Here is a 17822-nt window from a genome sequence, read left to right as displayed (position 1 = left end):
GTGTTTCTGGGAATAGAACTCAGGACCTCTGGAAGAGCAGCCAATGCTCTTAAATGTTGAGCCCCTGTTTCAATTTCTTAACATAATTTTGGGGATTATCACTTCATCATCTTCATCATCTATTTCCTGCCTCTAAGCACAAATGTGTCAGGCATTCTAGGCTGGACCTTTCCTGATCAGTGAGAAGGCAAGAGGAACAGGGCAATGCATGTTTTAGTTGAGTCCATGGTTTTTAATGTGAAGTAGCATTGCAGAAATGCTTGTGTAAGAATAGGAATTTGTTATGCACATATTACAAGCATTGGGGTTCACAGTACAGAAAGGGAGGGGTGGAAAGGAGGCATAAAATTTTCCAGTTTTCTCTGTAGTGTGGGTTGCCAATGTATAATCAATTAATCAATTTTCAGTAATTAATAAATGTCCTGAGTGATCTCATTTCTTGGACTCCACTGACTAGGTCCCTTGTCTGGGAGATTGACATATCCTCACTGAAATGTTAGTTCAGTACCTAGGACAAAGATCCTATTCTCCTGACCAAGGTCCTTTTTAACATGCCATCATTACTTTTACTTTTCTCCTTCAAAAATCATGTAGAATCACTCATCATCAGAGATCAGAGATCCAAAAACACTTTTGGCATCTTTGGCTTTTGTTTTCTTTTTACCCTAAACTGTCTAGTTGATTTTTACCTCCAGTTTTTTTCAGAACTCCCTCTGAAGGTTTAAGCCTAACTGCCATCATGGGATGGGGTCAGCAACTGATCTGTTTTCTTCCAATTGAATTTTAGTTGTCAGGTGGCAGTATTAGGATACCCTTCCAGAGGGCCACTTGTCAAGACCAAAGTCTCAATTGTAGATAAGAAAGGAATTTCTTTACTGGTGTCCCAGAAAGACCTCTAATATGCTGCTCAAGGGTCCATTACAGGGTCACAACCTACACTGAGTCCTGGTGTGCCATGAAGGTGTCAGAATTCTACAACAGCCACATTTCCAGCCTTTTCAGAAAGGAGTGTTGGGTCAAGGGCTCCTACATTGGTAGAGGTGGATTTGAACACTGTCTGTACCCTCACGGGACATTATCTTTATTATTCTCCTGACTAATTACCCCAAATTCTCAGATTACAGGCCTGCAATACCGCAGTGTTCTAAAATTATCAGTTTGAGTCACATAGTGGGCTGTCCAGTACAGTAACAGCAAAAATATTTGTGTGTGCAGCATAGCTTCTCCTTCAGATCAGAAAAGTAGGAACAGTGTACTGTGTACACTGCAGGGATAAAAAAAATTGAAAATACCTAGCTCAGGGAGTGATTATGGTGGTATTTTATTTGTACTGAAATGTGATTTTAATTGTATGTTAATAAATATAGTTGCCCGGGGGTCAGAGCTTTTAGAGCCATAGCAAAAGCTGGGTATTGGTGGTGCACGCTTTTAATCCCTGCACATCGTAGGCAGAGCTAGGTAGATCTCTGTGTGTTCAAGGATACAGCCAACAGACAGTGACGAGGCAGTCATGTAGTTGCTTTTACAACCAATGAGAAGGCATAATAGAAAGTCTATATAAAAACAAACAGACAGGAAGTAGGTGTCTTTCGGAGAGGTCTCTTGGCTGAAGAGGCTAGCTGCAGCAGGCAGGTAAGTCTCTTAGCTCTGATCTCTTGGCTTTCTTCTTTGCATTGGTTCTGTGTTTCTTATTTAATAAGACGGTTGGTTACATCTACAGGTGATAGTTAAGGCAGTGAACTTCAGGGGTCTCCTTCACAAAGAAGGACTGATGATGCATTTACTGGGGACAATTGTAAGAGTGATGCCATAGTGTCTGCCTGAGTTAAGTTTCTGTTGTCCTGTATTGATCCACTTACCAGAAACTTTTGACATGCCTGGACAAGTTCTAAGTTATTAGAAAATAACATTTCCTTATCTTTCTGCTATACTGACCATTAGTAGCAATGTATTGTGGTTGGGTTGCTTGGTTGGGTTACTTAGCAACCCAACAGTCCCCTGATCTTTTCCCTAGGAAAGCTTCCTGGTCTGCTAACTATAAAACCTGCCTGAGGCCGGGCAGTGGTGGTGCACGCCTTTAATCCCAGCACTCGGGAGGCAGAGCCAGGCGGATCTCTGTGAGTTCGAGGCCAGCCTGGGATACCAAGTGAGTTCCAGGAAAATGCACAAAGCTACACAGAGAAACCCTGTCTTGAAAAACCAAAAACCAAAAAAAAAAAAAAAAAAAAAAACCTGCCTGAGAAAAATAAAATTTTGCAGCTTGATCAGAATACTGTCTTGTTGTTAATTCTTTGTGTCTCTTGTCCCTTTCATTTGCCATTCCCCCTTCTAGGGTCCCTGATGAAGTTCCTCTGGCTAGGACAACTGGCACCCAGTGTGAGTCTTGAGGGTATGGAGGTTTGGTGAATGTCATCACACACCAGGACAGGCCTGCCTGAGAATTGGACCACTAAGGAAGATGGCTCCATGAGAAAAGGTCCAGTCAGTGATAGCCATGAAAACACCTGGCCATGAGACAGATCCGGAGGATTTGCAACATGACAACAAAAGTTAAGTTTACCATGGGACAAGCATTTAATAAACAGGATTTGTTTATTCGGGACTGAAACTGTCTCTCAAGACATGAGAAACTAGGGTCAAAAAGAAAGACTTAAAAAACCTTCTTTACTATATTGGAGATGTCTGTCCTTGGTTTCCCCAAAAAGGGACCATAGGTGAAAAGCACTGGAGATGGCTTGGCGACTGTTTAAATGATTTTTACCAGACCTTTGGTCCTGGAAAGGTCCCAGTTCAAACCTTTTCCTACTGGAATTTACTTAATGATGTTTTAAAATTTTATAATCATTTCCCTGATGTTCAAAAATTAATTAAGGTGGGAGAAAAAGTCCTAAAAGTGTCCTCCTATCCACCCTCTGTCAGTATTAATATTCCTGAACCCCCACATCTAAAATTGTCACAGCTGCCACATCACCCACTGAGAAAAACCACCCTCTCATATTTTCCCTCACAGCAAATATACCCTTCCCTCAAAAATTTTGATGATGATTTAACTCCAGAGGAGGAAGCCTCTTTAGAGGAGGAAGCCGCCAAGTACCATAATCCTGATTGCGCCCCCCCTCCTCAAACATGCCCTCCATCAAACTTCCTCCTTTTAAAACCCTTCCTACCAGTTTCCACCACAGGGTGTGATGGCCTCTGCACCACCCTTTTGTGCACCAGTTATTGGGGTGAGGAAACCTCCGCTCTCTTACAAAGAGCCAAGAGCCTTCTCCTCACTGAGGTTTCCTCCCTCAGGGAGTTCCTCCAACAAAAGCGTGAACATCTTCAACTCATAAAAGAACTCCACACTGTTGCCAAAGAACCACATAAGCCTTAAAATCTCAAGATGACCTTAAATATAACCCAGGGGATGCTAAAAACTGCCCAAAAAAAGGTGCCCACAAAAACAAATCTAAAAAGGGCTCCTCCTCCTAAAGCTCCTCACTCTCTCTATGCCTTCCCAGTAACCTAAATGATTTCCAAAATTATTAGGTGATATTCAATGGCTCAGACCTTATTTAAAACTTAACACTGATGAACTAGACCCCATTAATCAGATTCTAAATGGAGACTCAAACCCTCCATCTGCCAGAAAGCTTATGCTTGAGGACCAGGCCTCTCTGACTCTAGTTAATAAAATTATTCAAAACCAAACTGTTTTCCAGATATCCTGTTCTGACCCCCTGTTATACATTGCTTTTGCAATGTCCCATGTCCCAACAGGAGACTTCTGGCAACAAATAACCATCAGAGAAGAAAAAAGAGGGACTCCTCTACTCTGGGTCCACCTACCCACCTCTCCCTCAAGGTCCTGACCACTTATCCATCTTTAATGGCCAAGCTAATTATTAAGGGCAGAGAAACAAGTCGCCAATACTTTCAAAAAGATCCTGACTCCATAGTTGTCCCCTATATGTGAGAACAATTAGATTGGCTGCTTCAAACAAATGATGAATGGCCCATTGCCTGCTCCTCCTTCCATGGTACTATCAATAACCATTATCCTAGTGATCCCTTGTTACAGTTTTCCAGAATTCATCCCTTTGTTTTCCACAAATTAACTGCCTCACAACCTGTAAGGGAGGCTCCCCTGATATTTACAGATGGCTCGGCCAATGAACTTGCGGCCTATGTTGTGGATGGAAAGGCTCCCTCCTGCCTCTCCCCATATTCCTCAGCACAGCTTGTTGAACTTTATGCAGTCATTCAAGTTTTTCAACTATTTCATTCTCACCCTTTAATTTGTATACTGATAGTGCTTATGTTGCCCATTCTGTTCCCTTATTGGAAACTGTTCCCTTTATTAAACCCTCTACCAATGCAGCTTCACTTTTTCTTCAGCTGCACTCCTTGATTATGACTAGATAGTGCTCCTTTTTTATTGGTCATCTATGGGACCATTTAAAATTGCCTGGTCCTCTATTTGAAGGAAATGCCTTTGCTGATGCAGCCACACAATCAGTTTTTTCTGTTCTTGCAGGATTCCTTTCTCAGGCTGCCCAAGCACACTCTCTTCACCATTTAAATGCTCATTCCCTTCATTTGTTGTTTAAGCTTACCTGAGAACAGGCCTGAAAAATTGTTTAAAATTGCACTGACTGTAGTCTCCCTCCCAGTTCAACATTTGGGAGTTAACCCGCGGGGCTTGGTTCCCAATGAAATTTGGCAAATGGATGTTACACATTTAATTTAATTTGGTAAACTTAAATACATACATGTTACAGTTGATACCTATAGTGGTTTTATATTTGCCTCTCTCCAGGCTGGAGAGGCCTCCAAAAAGGTTATTTCCCATATTTTACAATGCTTTTCTGTCCCTAGGAAAGCCTAAAGTTGTAAAAACTGATAATGGGCCAGCATATACTGGAAAAAATTTTACTATTTTTGCCACAACTTCAGATTAAGCATGTCACTGGCATTCCTTCCAACCCCCACGGCCAGGGCATCATTGAACGTGCTCATCAGACTCTAAAATCCATGCTTAACAAACTAAAGAGGAGAAGCCTATATGATACTCAACGCAACCCCCAAATTTTTTACATCATTCCCTTTTTGTCCTTAATTTCCTTACCTTGGATAAGAATGAAAGGTCTGCAGTGGATTGCTTTTGGCATCCACAAACTCAAAGCCACCAAGAACTGGTTATGTGGCAAGACCCCTTAACTGCCCAGTGGAAAAGGCCTGACCCAGTCCTGATCTGGGTTCGAGGGTCAGCATGCCTCTATGACCAAACAGGGAGGCCCTCCTTGGCTCCCTGAGAGATTAGTTAAACAAGTCAACTCTAACCAATCACCGAGGGAAGAGGATACCCCCTGAGATCATTTTCTCTTTCCTTCTCCTTCTTTACAGATACTGATGAAGAAAAAACTGGGAGAATTTCCCTGGATATTTGGGATCTTGCTGCTGCCTGTACCTTCTTATCAGGACCAGAGACCAGTTGCCAGATCCCCATTTGCATGGTGCTTTTATTTGACTGAAAATTATACTAATTAAGCTAAAACACAGACCTTTGGATACCTGTTGGCTAATGCTGATTGCCCCTTGCAAGGATGCCAAAATCCCATTTTACTCAATTTTACTGATTTTCATAATTCCCCTGGCAAGGTGGCCCTTGCTATCTGGTATTTGTATGATCAGACTGTCCATAATTGCAAAACTTATTTGAAGGAGAAAAGCGTAGGATGCCCCTATTCTTACTGCAAAATTCATGATACCATTCCTCCTTCTAAGGGACAGGTAATTGGAAGAGAATGGAATGGTACTAAATTTTATAAAACATTTACAGGATATTCCCTAGTGGTTTGGGACCTGTGGGACTCTCGATGGACTAGTCCAGTAGAAGGAGCCTTGTACATGGCCCGAGCAGCCACATGGCCTAGCTCCAGACTCTACATTTGGTGCTCTAATGTACAATTACAATCTATAGTCCATCATAATATCCTAATACAAGAAAAAAAATTAATGACCCACTATCATCCTCCTCCTCTCCATTTTCTTGGCTTTCCCTCCACCGAGATTGCCTTATGTTTGCCAATGTTATTGGCATTGGGAATCTCTCATCACACTTTCTATGTGCAGCCCTGGGATGTCCTCCCCTGATAGCAGTACCCCTTCCTCAGGTCTTTAATTGCACCATCACTGATAATTCCCATGGCTTCCACCCCATGCCTGGAGTACCCTTGTTTCTTTACCCAGGCCACTCCAAGTTTGATTTTTGCTTTACCAATGTTTCCCTTCCCTTTTGCAACCAGACTGTATTACCCAGTCATCCTTTTGCTCTCCCTAGCTTTTTCTTTTGGTGCAATGGCACTCTATCAAAAAAATTGACCATCCCTATCCCACAGGACATGCTCTGCCTACCTTAAGCTCAGATCCCTTGTGGAATTCTTGGGATAAGAAACCCCTAGCCCAAACAAAAATGAGCTGTCTTCTTGCCTCGTTTGGCTGGAATTTCCCTCGCCACCTCCCTGGTCTCTGCAGGCTTGGTGGAAGGAGCCCTGGGTCACTTCCTCATAACAGCAGCTCACCTAGCAATTCAATGAGCTTCGGGTAGCAATTGAGGCTTCTGCAGCATCCTTATTCTCCCTTCAGAGGCAGTTAATCTGCCTTGAACAGGTTGCCCTGCAAAACCGATGGCCGGCCGGGTGGTGGTGGCACATGCCTTTAATCCCAGCACTCTGGAGGCAGAGGCAGGCAGATCTCTGTGAGTTCGAGGCCAGCCTGGTCTACAGAGTGAGTTCCAGGAAAGGCACAAAACTACACTGAGAAACTGTCTCAAAAAAAACAAACAAACAAACCAAAAAAAACCAAAGAAGAAAAAAAAAAAAAAACGATGCACCTTGGACCTCTTGACAGCAGAAAAGGGTGGGGCATGCCTTTTTCTGAGGGAAGAATGTTGTTATTATATTAATGAATCTGGAATGGCAGAAACCCAGACAAATAAGCTGCATAAAATTAGCCTATCACTACATTAGCAGCGATTCTCTGCCGCGGCAGATGACTGGTGAAGATCATCCATGTTCTCCATTTTGATGCTTCTCCCAGGACCATTAGTCAGCCTTTTGTTATTTGTAACTTTGGATCCCTTTGAAATTCACAGGCTAACCCAATTCATCATAAAACAAATAGACTCCTTGGCATCAAAACCTATATAGGTCCATTATCATAGGCTTGGTCTTGCCAATCAAGGCCACATAGAGACTTTGGGTCATGACTGTCCTTCAGGAACTGCATGAAAACCCAGAAACATGCAAGCTTGCCCCACTTGGGAAGAGCTTGGGTACCAAGGAAGTTGCCAGACCAATGGCACTGCAGGGGGAGGACCAAGCTTTCTGCCTCTGGGTCCCCCGAGGAATATCCCTGATTGCATAGGGTTGGTGTCTAAGAATGAAAACACATCCAGGGCCCCTCCTCCAGCAAAAGACACATATAATAAACCAGGAGGATCAGGACAATCTCTCCCCTCCTTGGTTAACGTCCATCACCACCAGGCGAATTTGTACCACCACCTTGGGATGACATAAATAATTAAAAGGGAGGAGATGATGGGAGCCATAAGCCTAAGTGACCCTTGCCACACATGCCACCATAGTTGGGCTTCTCTCTTCTTTTCTAAGATCTAAGCCTTGCTTAAATCTCCGTAGCATCAGATTCTCTTCTGACAAATACCAAAACCTCTTCTCAGAAAAGTTGACCATGCTGCAGTTAGTCAATTAGGCAGTTAGGCAAGAGTAGACAGATAACTCCCAGAGCAATGTTCTCTGCTAGCTGAACAACCCGTGATTAAAATCCCCTCCCTGCTTGCACCCTCCTTTGCCCCTGCCTATATATGCCTTAAGAGGAAAATAAAATTTTGGAGCTTGATTAGACATCCTGTCTTGCTCTTCTTCGTGTCTCTTGTCCCTCTCATTCACCAGCCCTTCCTTTAGGTCCCCGTTGAAGACCCTGCTGGCCGAGTCATTTGCTTCATAGGCTGAGCTGAGCTACCTGCTCCAAACTTCTGCTTATCTTTGAAGAAGGCTCTGATACCTTGTTTCACAAATGCACACTGGATTGACATAGGGATCAAATAATGGAATCTTGTGCACTCAGTACTTTTAATTATTTTTATTTGAGATAAGTATATTAAAATGTCATTTCTCCCAAAAAATTTTGTTGTGTAGAAACTCTGGATGCTGAGCCATAATGAGATTAGAGTGCTCCAATTAATAAAGTCTTATATGCATCACTTGACTTTTTGTGTGGGTTTTCTAGTTCCATTCTTCTATGTCAAATATATATGAGGCTGTATGCTTATGATCACATGTGCATGGATTTATACATATAGTTTATAGGAAACATTCTTGATTGTTCCTTTATTAACTGAGCCAAGTTAAACCCACAGCTCATCAAGATGGCTAGTCTTTCCAACCCATATGCTCTTTGGTATCCATGTCTCTGCCACCAAGGCTGGAATTACAGCTGGCCACACCACCTATCATTTATTTGGGTTATAGTGATTGGTACTATACTCCTCTCTAATTTCATTCACTATCTTTTCCATTTCACATATGAATAAGTCTATTCACTCTTTGTCTTTTCAATTATTCCCAGCCTTGATACATACTAACACTGTTGCCCCTAACACTCCAAAGTTACTTACCTCTCCATTTCTGTAGGAACATATTACTTATTTCCATTATCCTAATTTCAATGATAGTCAGACACCCCTTAAATGTTTTAATTGTTGTTTTCCTCCTCGTTGAGGACATCTTGACTTAATTTTGTCCAGGCATTGGACATTTTTCCCCTGCCTTATTTTTGAAATTTTTAAGCATTCCCTATATTTGATTCATGTGAATTTTCTCTAGTAACCTCTATTTTTTTATTATCTACTCTTTGTTTATACCTAGCATCTATAGCCAAAGGTATAATAATGACATTTTCTTACATTGTGTATGTTTTGATTATCATCCTTTTAATGGCTCCCTCTTCATTTTGTTCAAGAGCCTGTGATACTTTGGAATTACTTCTAAATCCTTAGTAGATTTTGTGTTCCTTTTCCATTCCCTTCCCAATCACTTCCTTTGAGAATTCTTTTCATTTGACAGAACACTTTCTAATTTCATGAAGTATAACAATATCTTCTCCCATATCCACATACATATATAAATTAAAGTAAAACATCCATATGGGACAGTCAAAAGTTATTCAGTTTTTTGTTTGTAAAATAGTCATGTTTTTAAAAAAAATTAATTTCAACAGTGATGATTCTCCTACAAGCTTCATGACTTAGATTTTCTTTAATGCTGAATGAATTCCATTGCCTATATCACATTTTAAAATCAACGTCTGTGGAGAAGTTTATGAGTAACAGCAAGATAATTTTTCCCTATAGGTGCTTAAAGAAATTTTGTGCAACATTTTCATGACAGAAGAGTATAGTATAGTCAAAATTTATTTTATGGAATTCCTAAAAAAATAATATATGTACTATTACAGAACAAATATTTTTCAACCAACTTCTTCAGAACAAAGAAAAATCATAAAAATGAAAAGTAATATATCAAGTAATAGTAAATAAAAAGCTGAAGAAATGGAGGATTGTACAAGCTGGGGGGTCAAGTTCATGATGAGGAACCCACAGACACAGCTGACCTTAGTTTGTGGGAGCTCATGGACTCTGAACAAATGGTTAATGTTTAATTAAACATTAACATTAAACATTAATGGTTTAATGTTCCTCATAGTCTCTTTTATTAAGCATTTTAACATTAACATTATTAAATTGTATTGACAAAACAGCACACATTGGAAGTACATCATTTACCTTTGGACTTGTATTCAGGAGGAAGACACATGAGGATCATGAGTTCAAATATATCCCTGAATGGTTACTGATATTCAAGCCACGATGAATAACAAATAACAAGAATATCAGGGGTATATGTGAAATATGAAAAACAAAACCAGGAACACAAAAACAACACCCTTTCACAGATACTCATACTTGAAAAGCATGATCACACACTGTCTCATATTTAAATAAACAATGGATGACTTAGATAATGGGCATAACATTCTAAACATTACAGCAGGAAAGCACCTATCACTAAGTAAAAGCACAATAGAAGATGAACAAAAGACACAGAAAGAGTATAAAGGCCACAAAATTAACTTCACAAAATAAATTTGCCACACATATAGCACTTTAGTATCTACCTCTTCCTAAAATCTTTCAAAATAGAAACCACAATGCAGTGATCTCCGCTATCAGTCTTGAGTGAACACACTAAGTAATTTACTTCCTTCAAGGGTACAATAAAAAATAAATGAGGGGCTTGAGAGATGGCTCAGAGGTTAAGAGCACTGACTATTCTTCCAGAGGTCCTGAGTTCAATTCCCAGCACCCATATGGTGGCTCACAACCATCTGTAATGAGATCTGGTACCCTCTTCTGTGTAAATAATAAATAAATAAATCTTTAAAATAAATAAATAAATGAAATATGACTTTTTTCTTCAAGCTGAAGACAACTTTGATGTCTAAAGTTTTAATCAAATCATTTACATGAATAGTAATTTCCTCTTATATGAATTTGTCCTAGTATTCTGACTTCAAAATGACATAAATAAGCTATAAAATACAGACAACACTAGAGACATGTCTAGACAGTTAAGAAATGTTCATTCCCAGGACCAAGGTCTGATTTTTGACAACTTCCTGTATTTCTACTACGACACGATCCAAGGGTTTGACATTCTCAGGATCCAGTATGCACATTCACATACCTACACAAAAGCACAGAGACATTACATAATCACAAGTAAAACAACTCATGAACCAAACATTTTTTCATGAAGGTTTTTCCCTTGTAAGCATTAATTCCTGTAACAGTTGTTGAGGTATCTAAAGGATTCCAGAATTTTCCTTCATAATGAATTGGCTCATATAGTAGAAAGCTAGCATGTAGGCTTGAAGTCAGAGAGATCAATCTTTCTTAGTTGGTGGTATCATATGGGGAGGTTTAGGAAATGCTGTCCTGCTATAAGAAATATGCCACTGGGGGTAGACTTTGAGAAATTACATCGACACACCATTTCCAGTTCCCACTCTCTGCTTTATGCTACAGGTAAATGTCATGAGTTCTTAGCTTCACGCTTTATCTGCCATGTCTGAACAGCTGTTGCCAAGCCACTTTCATGGTGGTCCTGTAAAGTCTGGTACAAAGGTCCAAATTAAACTCCTTTATTAGTTGACTTAGACATTATATCGCAACAACAGAAAAAAAACTAACACAAATCCACAAAGTTTTACACCTGAATTAGTTATTTCATGCAATTTAAGATAAGTACACAATCTAAAAGTGTTTCATTATCATGTAAATTCATAGTGCAAGTATTACAGCTCTAGAGGAAAAATTAACCTGACAATCAGAAGTCAGGCTATACCTAGAGATGTGAAAGGAAGGCTTCTTAGATACCTACAACTCTGAAGAGAAAGGAACACTGACTGTTGGAAGTCAGGTTATACCTTCAGCTGTGAAGGGAAGATATCCTGGATGCCTACAGCTGATAGGCAAGAGGTACCGTGACTATTGGGATGCTGGATTTCAGTGAGAAATTGTCTCCCCACAGAATCTTGTAATCTTGCTCCTCTCCAAGAGGGACCTGTTACATCTGAGCTCTGCATCACTCTGCTAAGAGAGTTTCCCAAGAGAGATGTCCATTTCTTCTCAGGTCCAGCCCTAATTGTTACGTCTATGCTTCACTCAAATGGGGGGGGGATTGTTGCAGAAATGTAATAGTCCATGAAGAAAAGTCGTTAGTTATGCTCCACTTCTTAAAGGGAGTTTTCCAACAGAGGTGTCTGTTGCTTCTCTGATCTAATCCAATAGTAAGTTTCTGACTTGCTTCCATGAAAGTTCTCCATTTAAAGCACAAACAAAAGATTTATTTGGAAGAAAAGAATCCAAGAGATTGGCTTCCTCTTCCATGATGAAAAAAGGCAGCTGCCATTTGAATAGAAAAATGGCTTGAGCAATCTCAAAGATTGGCTGGATGTCATGCTCAGGAATTGGTTGGTTTCAAGCTCAAGGACTGCATGATTTTGCGCTTGTTGGTCCATGGTACAGTGTGCTTCTTTGACTCTGGTTTCAGGTCCATAATGTTTTTTTCACTAGCCCCTTTTAACATTTTCAGTTTGATTTCAGGGTCAAGGTGTCTCTATAACTGGTTCTGAATTCAGAAACAAAATGTGCTTCTTTGACTCTAGCTTCAGAGTCAGGGTGTGATTTTTCCTCTGATTTCAGGGACAAAGGGTGTGTATTTCACAGGCTCTATTTTCAGTGTCAGAATGTGTTTTGGTGGCTGGCCCTTTTACACTACACATAAGTCTTCAAGTTCATTAATTCATTTTTTCCCATAAGTTTGCTGGTACAAACAACATAAAATCGGACAACATCATGCTTGAACAGTTTGATGACAGTCAAATATTTACCTACAGAATACATACTTTACTGTAAATGATTATAAATGTGTTGGATAAATATCTTACCAGATACTTCATAATAAGTTGCCCTCAGTATCTTTTACAGATAGTCAAAGACTATTGTCATATGGAAAGGCTTTAATAGATTGGCTGCACACACAGTTTTTCTCCTATATAATGTGCAAAATTAACCACATTGACTACATTTATAGGGTTTCTCTGCAGTATGTTTTTTTTTCTCATGATTTCAAAGTTCTGATACGTGCAAAGGCTTTAACACACTGATTGTATTCAAAGGACTTTTTCTCCAGTATGTGTTTGTCTATGCCTTTGAAAATTACTATGATGTGAAAAGGCTTTACCATACTGACTACTTTCCTAGAGTTTCTCTCCAGTATGTGTTCTTCTATGCATTTTAAGAGTACGATGCTGTGCAAAGGCCTTACCACATTGATTACATTCATAAGGTTTCTCTCCAGTATGTGTTCTTTGATGCTTTTGAAGATTACCATGACATACAAAGGCTTTACCACACTGATTACATTCATAGGGTTTTTCTCCAGTGTGTATTTTTTTATGCGTTTGAAGAGTACTGAGTTGGGTAAAGGCTTTACCACACTGATCACATAAATAGGGTTTCTCTCCAGTATGTGTTCTTTTATGCATTTGAAGACTTTTGTAACATGCAAAAGCTTTACCACATTGATTACATTCATAGGGTTTCTCTGCAGTGTGTGTTCTTTTATGGATTTGAAAAGTAGTGTGATGAGCAAAGGCTTTACCACATTGATTACATTCATAGGGTTTCTCTCCAGTATGTGTTCTTTTATGGATTTTAAGAGAATTGTGTTGTGCAAAGGCCTTCCCACACTGAATGCATTCATAAGGTTTCTCTCCAGTATGTGTTCTTTTATGTAAATGAAGAGCACTATAACATACAAAGGCTTTACTGCACTGATTACATTCATAGGGTTTCTCTCCAGTATGTGTTCTTTTATGCATTTGAAGATGACTGTTCTGTGCAAAGGTTTTACCACATTGTTTACATTCATAGGGTCTCAATCCAGTATGTGTTCTTTTATGGATTTGAAGAGTACCGTGTTTTGCAAAGGTCTTACCACACTGATTACATTCATAGGGTTTCTCTCCAGTTTGTGTTCTTTTATGACTTTGAAGTTGAATGTGATGAGCAAAGGCTTTAACACATTGATTACACTGAAAGGGTTTCTCTCTAGTATGTGCACTTTCATGCTTTTGAAGATGACTCTCATATGCAAAGATTTTACCATATTCAGTATATACAGGTTTCTCTCCAGTTTGACTTCTTTCGTGCCTGCAAGGATAATTGGAATATGTAAAATATTTACTACAATCAATGTACTGTTGACTTTTTATGTCTGTATGAATTCAATTTACAAATTGGTCTAATTGTAAAAAGGAATCAGATTTTAAGTTTTCATCATTGTTTTTACACCCATGTTTTATTTATACAGTCCTAGTTCTCACAGGGCTTCTTTGTAGTGTTAGTTTTTTGATATATTAACAATGAAGCAAGAAAATCAATTACTTATATACTAGAATCAAATTTAAAAATTATATTCAATGTGGGGACTGCTCCATATCTTCTAATTGTTCTCAGAGTGAGGTATGTTATACCTTCCATATCCCTATGCTCATATAACTTGTCTCCATTGTGACATATGATATACCTTGTAAAGGAGGAAAAACAAATAAAAGATTTTCACATTGAATTCAATTTTCACATTGAAAGACACAAATGACTTTCTGTCCTCAAAGACCTGTGTTATACGAATTAAGCTTTCTCCACAACAATTCTGCTTCACTCTTGACTTCAACTGTACCAATCACTAAACAGCACAATCACAACAATTATATGAGTTACACCAGCTTTACTATGGGCTATTTGCTTAATAGAAAGCTTTGAAAATATATGTATCACCTCTTCACTATGTGTATCTTTTGTAATATGAACGCTGTGAAATAAAAAGACTGACAGTTCTATAGCATAGCTCTCATGGTTCTATGATTCTAATGGTAACATCATTTGAGGCATTGTTTCCTTGACATTGTTTTTAAAGAATGCCTTGCAAATGCAAGTCAGGTGCCTGATGTTGAGGGTTATGGATCTGTGAGAAGGTAATAATCATCAATGTACTTTAAGCTGTACTTATTTACAATGTTGCTTTGTTTAAAATTTCCAGAACACATTGCAGTTTTTTAACAGGCATATTTTATCAGCTTGCACAAGAAAATTACCTTACATGTCTTCTAGAGCTTTGAAAATGTTCTTCAATATTATGGTCTTCCCAACTGTATCCTAAAATGTAGTCCCAGAGAAGTGTATATTATTTAAAATTGTGTGAAATTTAAGTTACTATCTTCAGTGAATCTTAGAAACATACCTGATGTATTCAATTCATTCCTTTTTCTCAATCAAACATTGGAAGAGCACCCAAAACCAAGAAACAGTTTTTTTTCCTTATCTTTATCTTACCACTCTTCATTTTTTTATTCTTTTTTTTTTAATTTTGGTTTTTTGAGACAGGGTTTCTCCATGTAGATTTTGGTGTCTGTCCTCAATCTCACTTTGTTGACCAGGTAGGCCTCTAACTCACAGAGATCCATCTGGCTCTGTCTCCCAAGTGCTGGGATTAAAGAAATGCACCACTGCCACCTGGCATTCCCTTATTTTAAAATGTGACAAAAATTCAGTCTTACCTATAACAGTGAGGTTCCTGTAGGTCTCCAGCATCACATCTTTGTAGAGATTCTTCTGGGAAGAATCCAGCAAAGTCCACTCTTCCCAAGTGAAGTTGACATGCACATAATTATATGTCACTGCATTCTAAAATATTCCATATATGTGTGCAACAAAAAATATGATACTGACAGCATTGAGAATGTATCTTTTGACAGTATATTCATACAAGTCTGGTGCCTACCACACTCATTACACGATATACATATTATAATGTAATCACCAGGTCACTTTAGAAGGAAACTCAATAGGAGGGTCACCTCTATCATTTTTGTACCCTTTATATGGGATATCACCTTGAAATAGAAAAGCCTATTAACAAACATAGAGAGACAAGTAAAGAGATCAACAATACAGAATACACATGAAAGAAATTGTATGAACAATTACTGACTAACTTCAGAGAAGAAAAATAAGAGGACAAGTTGGGCGTATTGGCTCATGACTTTAACCCCAACACTCCAAAGTCAGGCACAGGTATATCTGCCTCTGAGTGGAATGCCAGAATAGTCTATGGAATCAGATCCAAGACAGCCAGAACCTAGTTGAACAATTGTCCTTGTGGTAAGATGGAGGCGCACCATTGCGTATACGTCCAGAAGTGGTATAGCTGGGTCTTGAGGTAGATTGACTCCCAATTTTCTGAGGATTGCATATTGATTTGAACTTGTGACTGCAATGGATTCCCTTGATCCATGTCCTTGTTAGCATTAGCTGTCACTTACTTTATTGATCTTAACTATTCTGACAAGTGTAAGATGAAAACTCAAAATAGTTTTCATATGCATTTCCCCGATGGCTAAGGATGTTTAACATTTCTTCAAGTGTTTCTCAGGCACTTAGATTCATCAATTGAGAATTCTGTTTAGAGGTGTACCCCATTATAATTGCATTGATTGGTTTGTTATTGTCTGTTTTCCTGAGTTCTTTATTATATTTTGTGAGACAACCCAGAAGCACACAGACAAACATGTTGTGCTCACTTATACATAATTATTAGTTGTTAAGTAAAGTATAATCACAGTAACCATAGTTAATCATAGTACAATCCATAGATGTATAGAGGCTAAGTAACAAGAGCAGCTCTAGGGTATATGCATAAATCTCACTGGGAAAAGTAAATAGCGTAGATTTTGTGGGTGCACTGGAGGCAGTTGGTAGATGGGAAGAGGAAAGTTCTGGTGAGTTAGGAAAAAACAGATAAGACAAGGAGAGACAACTGGAATAGGGGAGATTTTAGCAGAAGATATGGAAACAGTGCAGTGCAAACTTCATGGAACCCTCAAAGGTAACCCTACTGAGGACTCTTAGTAACCAAGAATTTTGAAGCTGGCTGGGTAGTGGTAGCACACACACTAAATCCCAGCACTCAAGAGGAAGAGGCAGACAAAGTTCTGTGACGCTAACTTTCCCTACAAAGTGAGATCTAGGACAGGCTCCAAAAGCTACACAGAGAAACGCTGTCTCGAAAAACAAAAAAATAAGAATACAGAGGCTGAACCAACCATCTTCTGTAACCACACAAGGCTCCCAGTGGTAGGACTGGAACACCAAGCCAGAAACAAAACTTTCAGCTGATACTTGTCCTGGCTGAATGTTGTCCTGGGGCAATGGTGTCTCAGAGTGGCTAACCAATGATGCCCAATTGATGCCCAAGCTGTGAGAGGAGGCCCATGCCTGATACTGCCTAGATGGACAGGAACTGGTATTGGATGACTCAGAGAACAGGAAAGAACCAAATAAAACTGACTAGGGAACAAACAATGAGATGAACTATAACTATATTCCTTTATAATACAAGATTGGTACCTGGCCTAATTGTCACCAGAGAGGCTTCTTTCAGTAGATAATGAGAGCATGTGCAGAGATTCTCTACCCAAACATGACGATGAGCTCTAGGAATGCTGTGGAAGGAGGGAATGAGTATTGCAGGATATCGAAGGGTTGAGGAAACAAGTAAAACCTGGCCTACAGGATCAACTAAGCAGGGTGCATAGGGGTTCAGAGAAACTGAAGTGGCAATCATAAAGCCTGTGAGGCTCTATGTCAGGTCCTCTGCATACATGCTTTGGTTGTTTAGTTTGTGGGACTACTAACCATAGTCCTGGTGAAACATAACATTCAGGAAATGTGGAACACTATTAGAAGATCAAGCCTAAGAATAATAGGAATAGAAGGAGGAATATCTCAGCTCAAGAGCCCAGAAAAAAAATTTCAAAAACATTTTTCTAACTAAAAGGACAGAAAAGAACACAGCCCAGAGAATCTACTGAGCAGGGCTCATAGGGGCTCACAGAGACTGAAACAGTAATCACAGAATGCATGTGTCCACACCAGTTCCTCTGCCTATATTTTACCATTTTATAGCTTGGTGTTTTTGTGCAACTTCCAACAGTGGAAGTTGGGGGGGGGGTCTCTGACTCTTTTGCCAGCTGCTGTGGGATGGTCTGTATGTCAAATGTGTTGTTGATTGGTCAATAAATAAATCACTGATTGGTCAGTGGCCAGGCAGGAAGTATAGGCGGGACTAACAGAG

General features: G+C 39.4%; 1 protein-coding gene across 1 annotated transcript in view; it reads right to left on the bottom strand.

Annotated features, from left to right (window-relative positions):
• LOC131900909 (zinc finger protein 431-like) overlaps positions 1–15479 on the bottom strand; it is an 84820-nt gene extending 69341 nt beyond the window's left edge. The window contains exons 1-4 of the mRNA XM_059252229.1: positions 15471–15479; positions 15247–15373; positions 14785–14845; positions 12933–13840 (exon numbers count right to left, since the gene is read on the bottom strand). Of these exons, the coding sequence (XP_059108212.1) occupies positions 12933–13840; positions 14785–14845; positions 15247–15373; positions 15471–15479 (1105 nt within the window). The remainder of the gene's footprint in view (positions 1–12932; positions 13841–14784; positions 14846–15246; positions 15374–15470) is intronic.
• Positions 15480–17822: the final 2343 nt, after the last annotated feature.

Source organism: Peromyscus eremicus, unplaced genomic scaffold (genome assembly GCF_949786415.1).
Source record: "Peromyscus eremicus unplaced genomic scaffold, PerEre_H2_v1 PerEre#2#chrX_unloc_1, whole genome shotgun sequence".
Taxonomy (NCBI): domain Eukaryota; kingdom Metazoa; phylum Chordata; class Mammalia; order Rodentia; family Cricetidae; genus Peromyscus; species Peromyscus eremicus.
The sequence above is the reverse complement of the archived record's forward strand: the minus strand, read 5'-3'. Positions and strand labels throughout refer to the sequence as shown.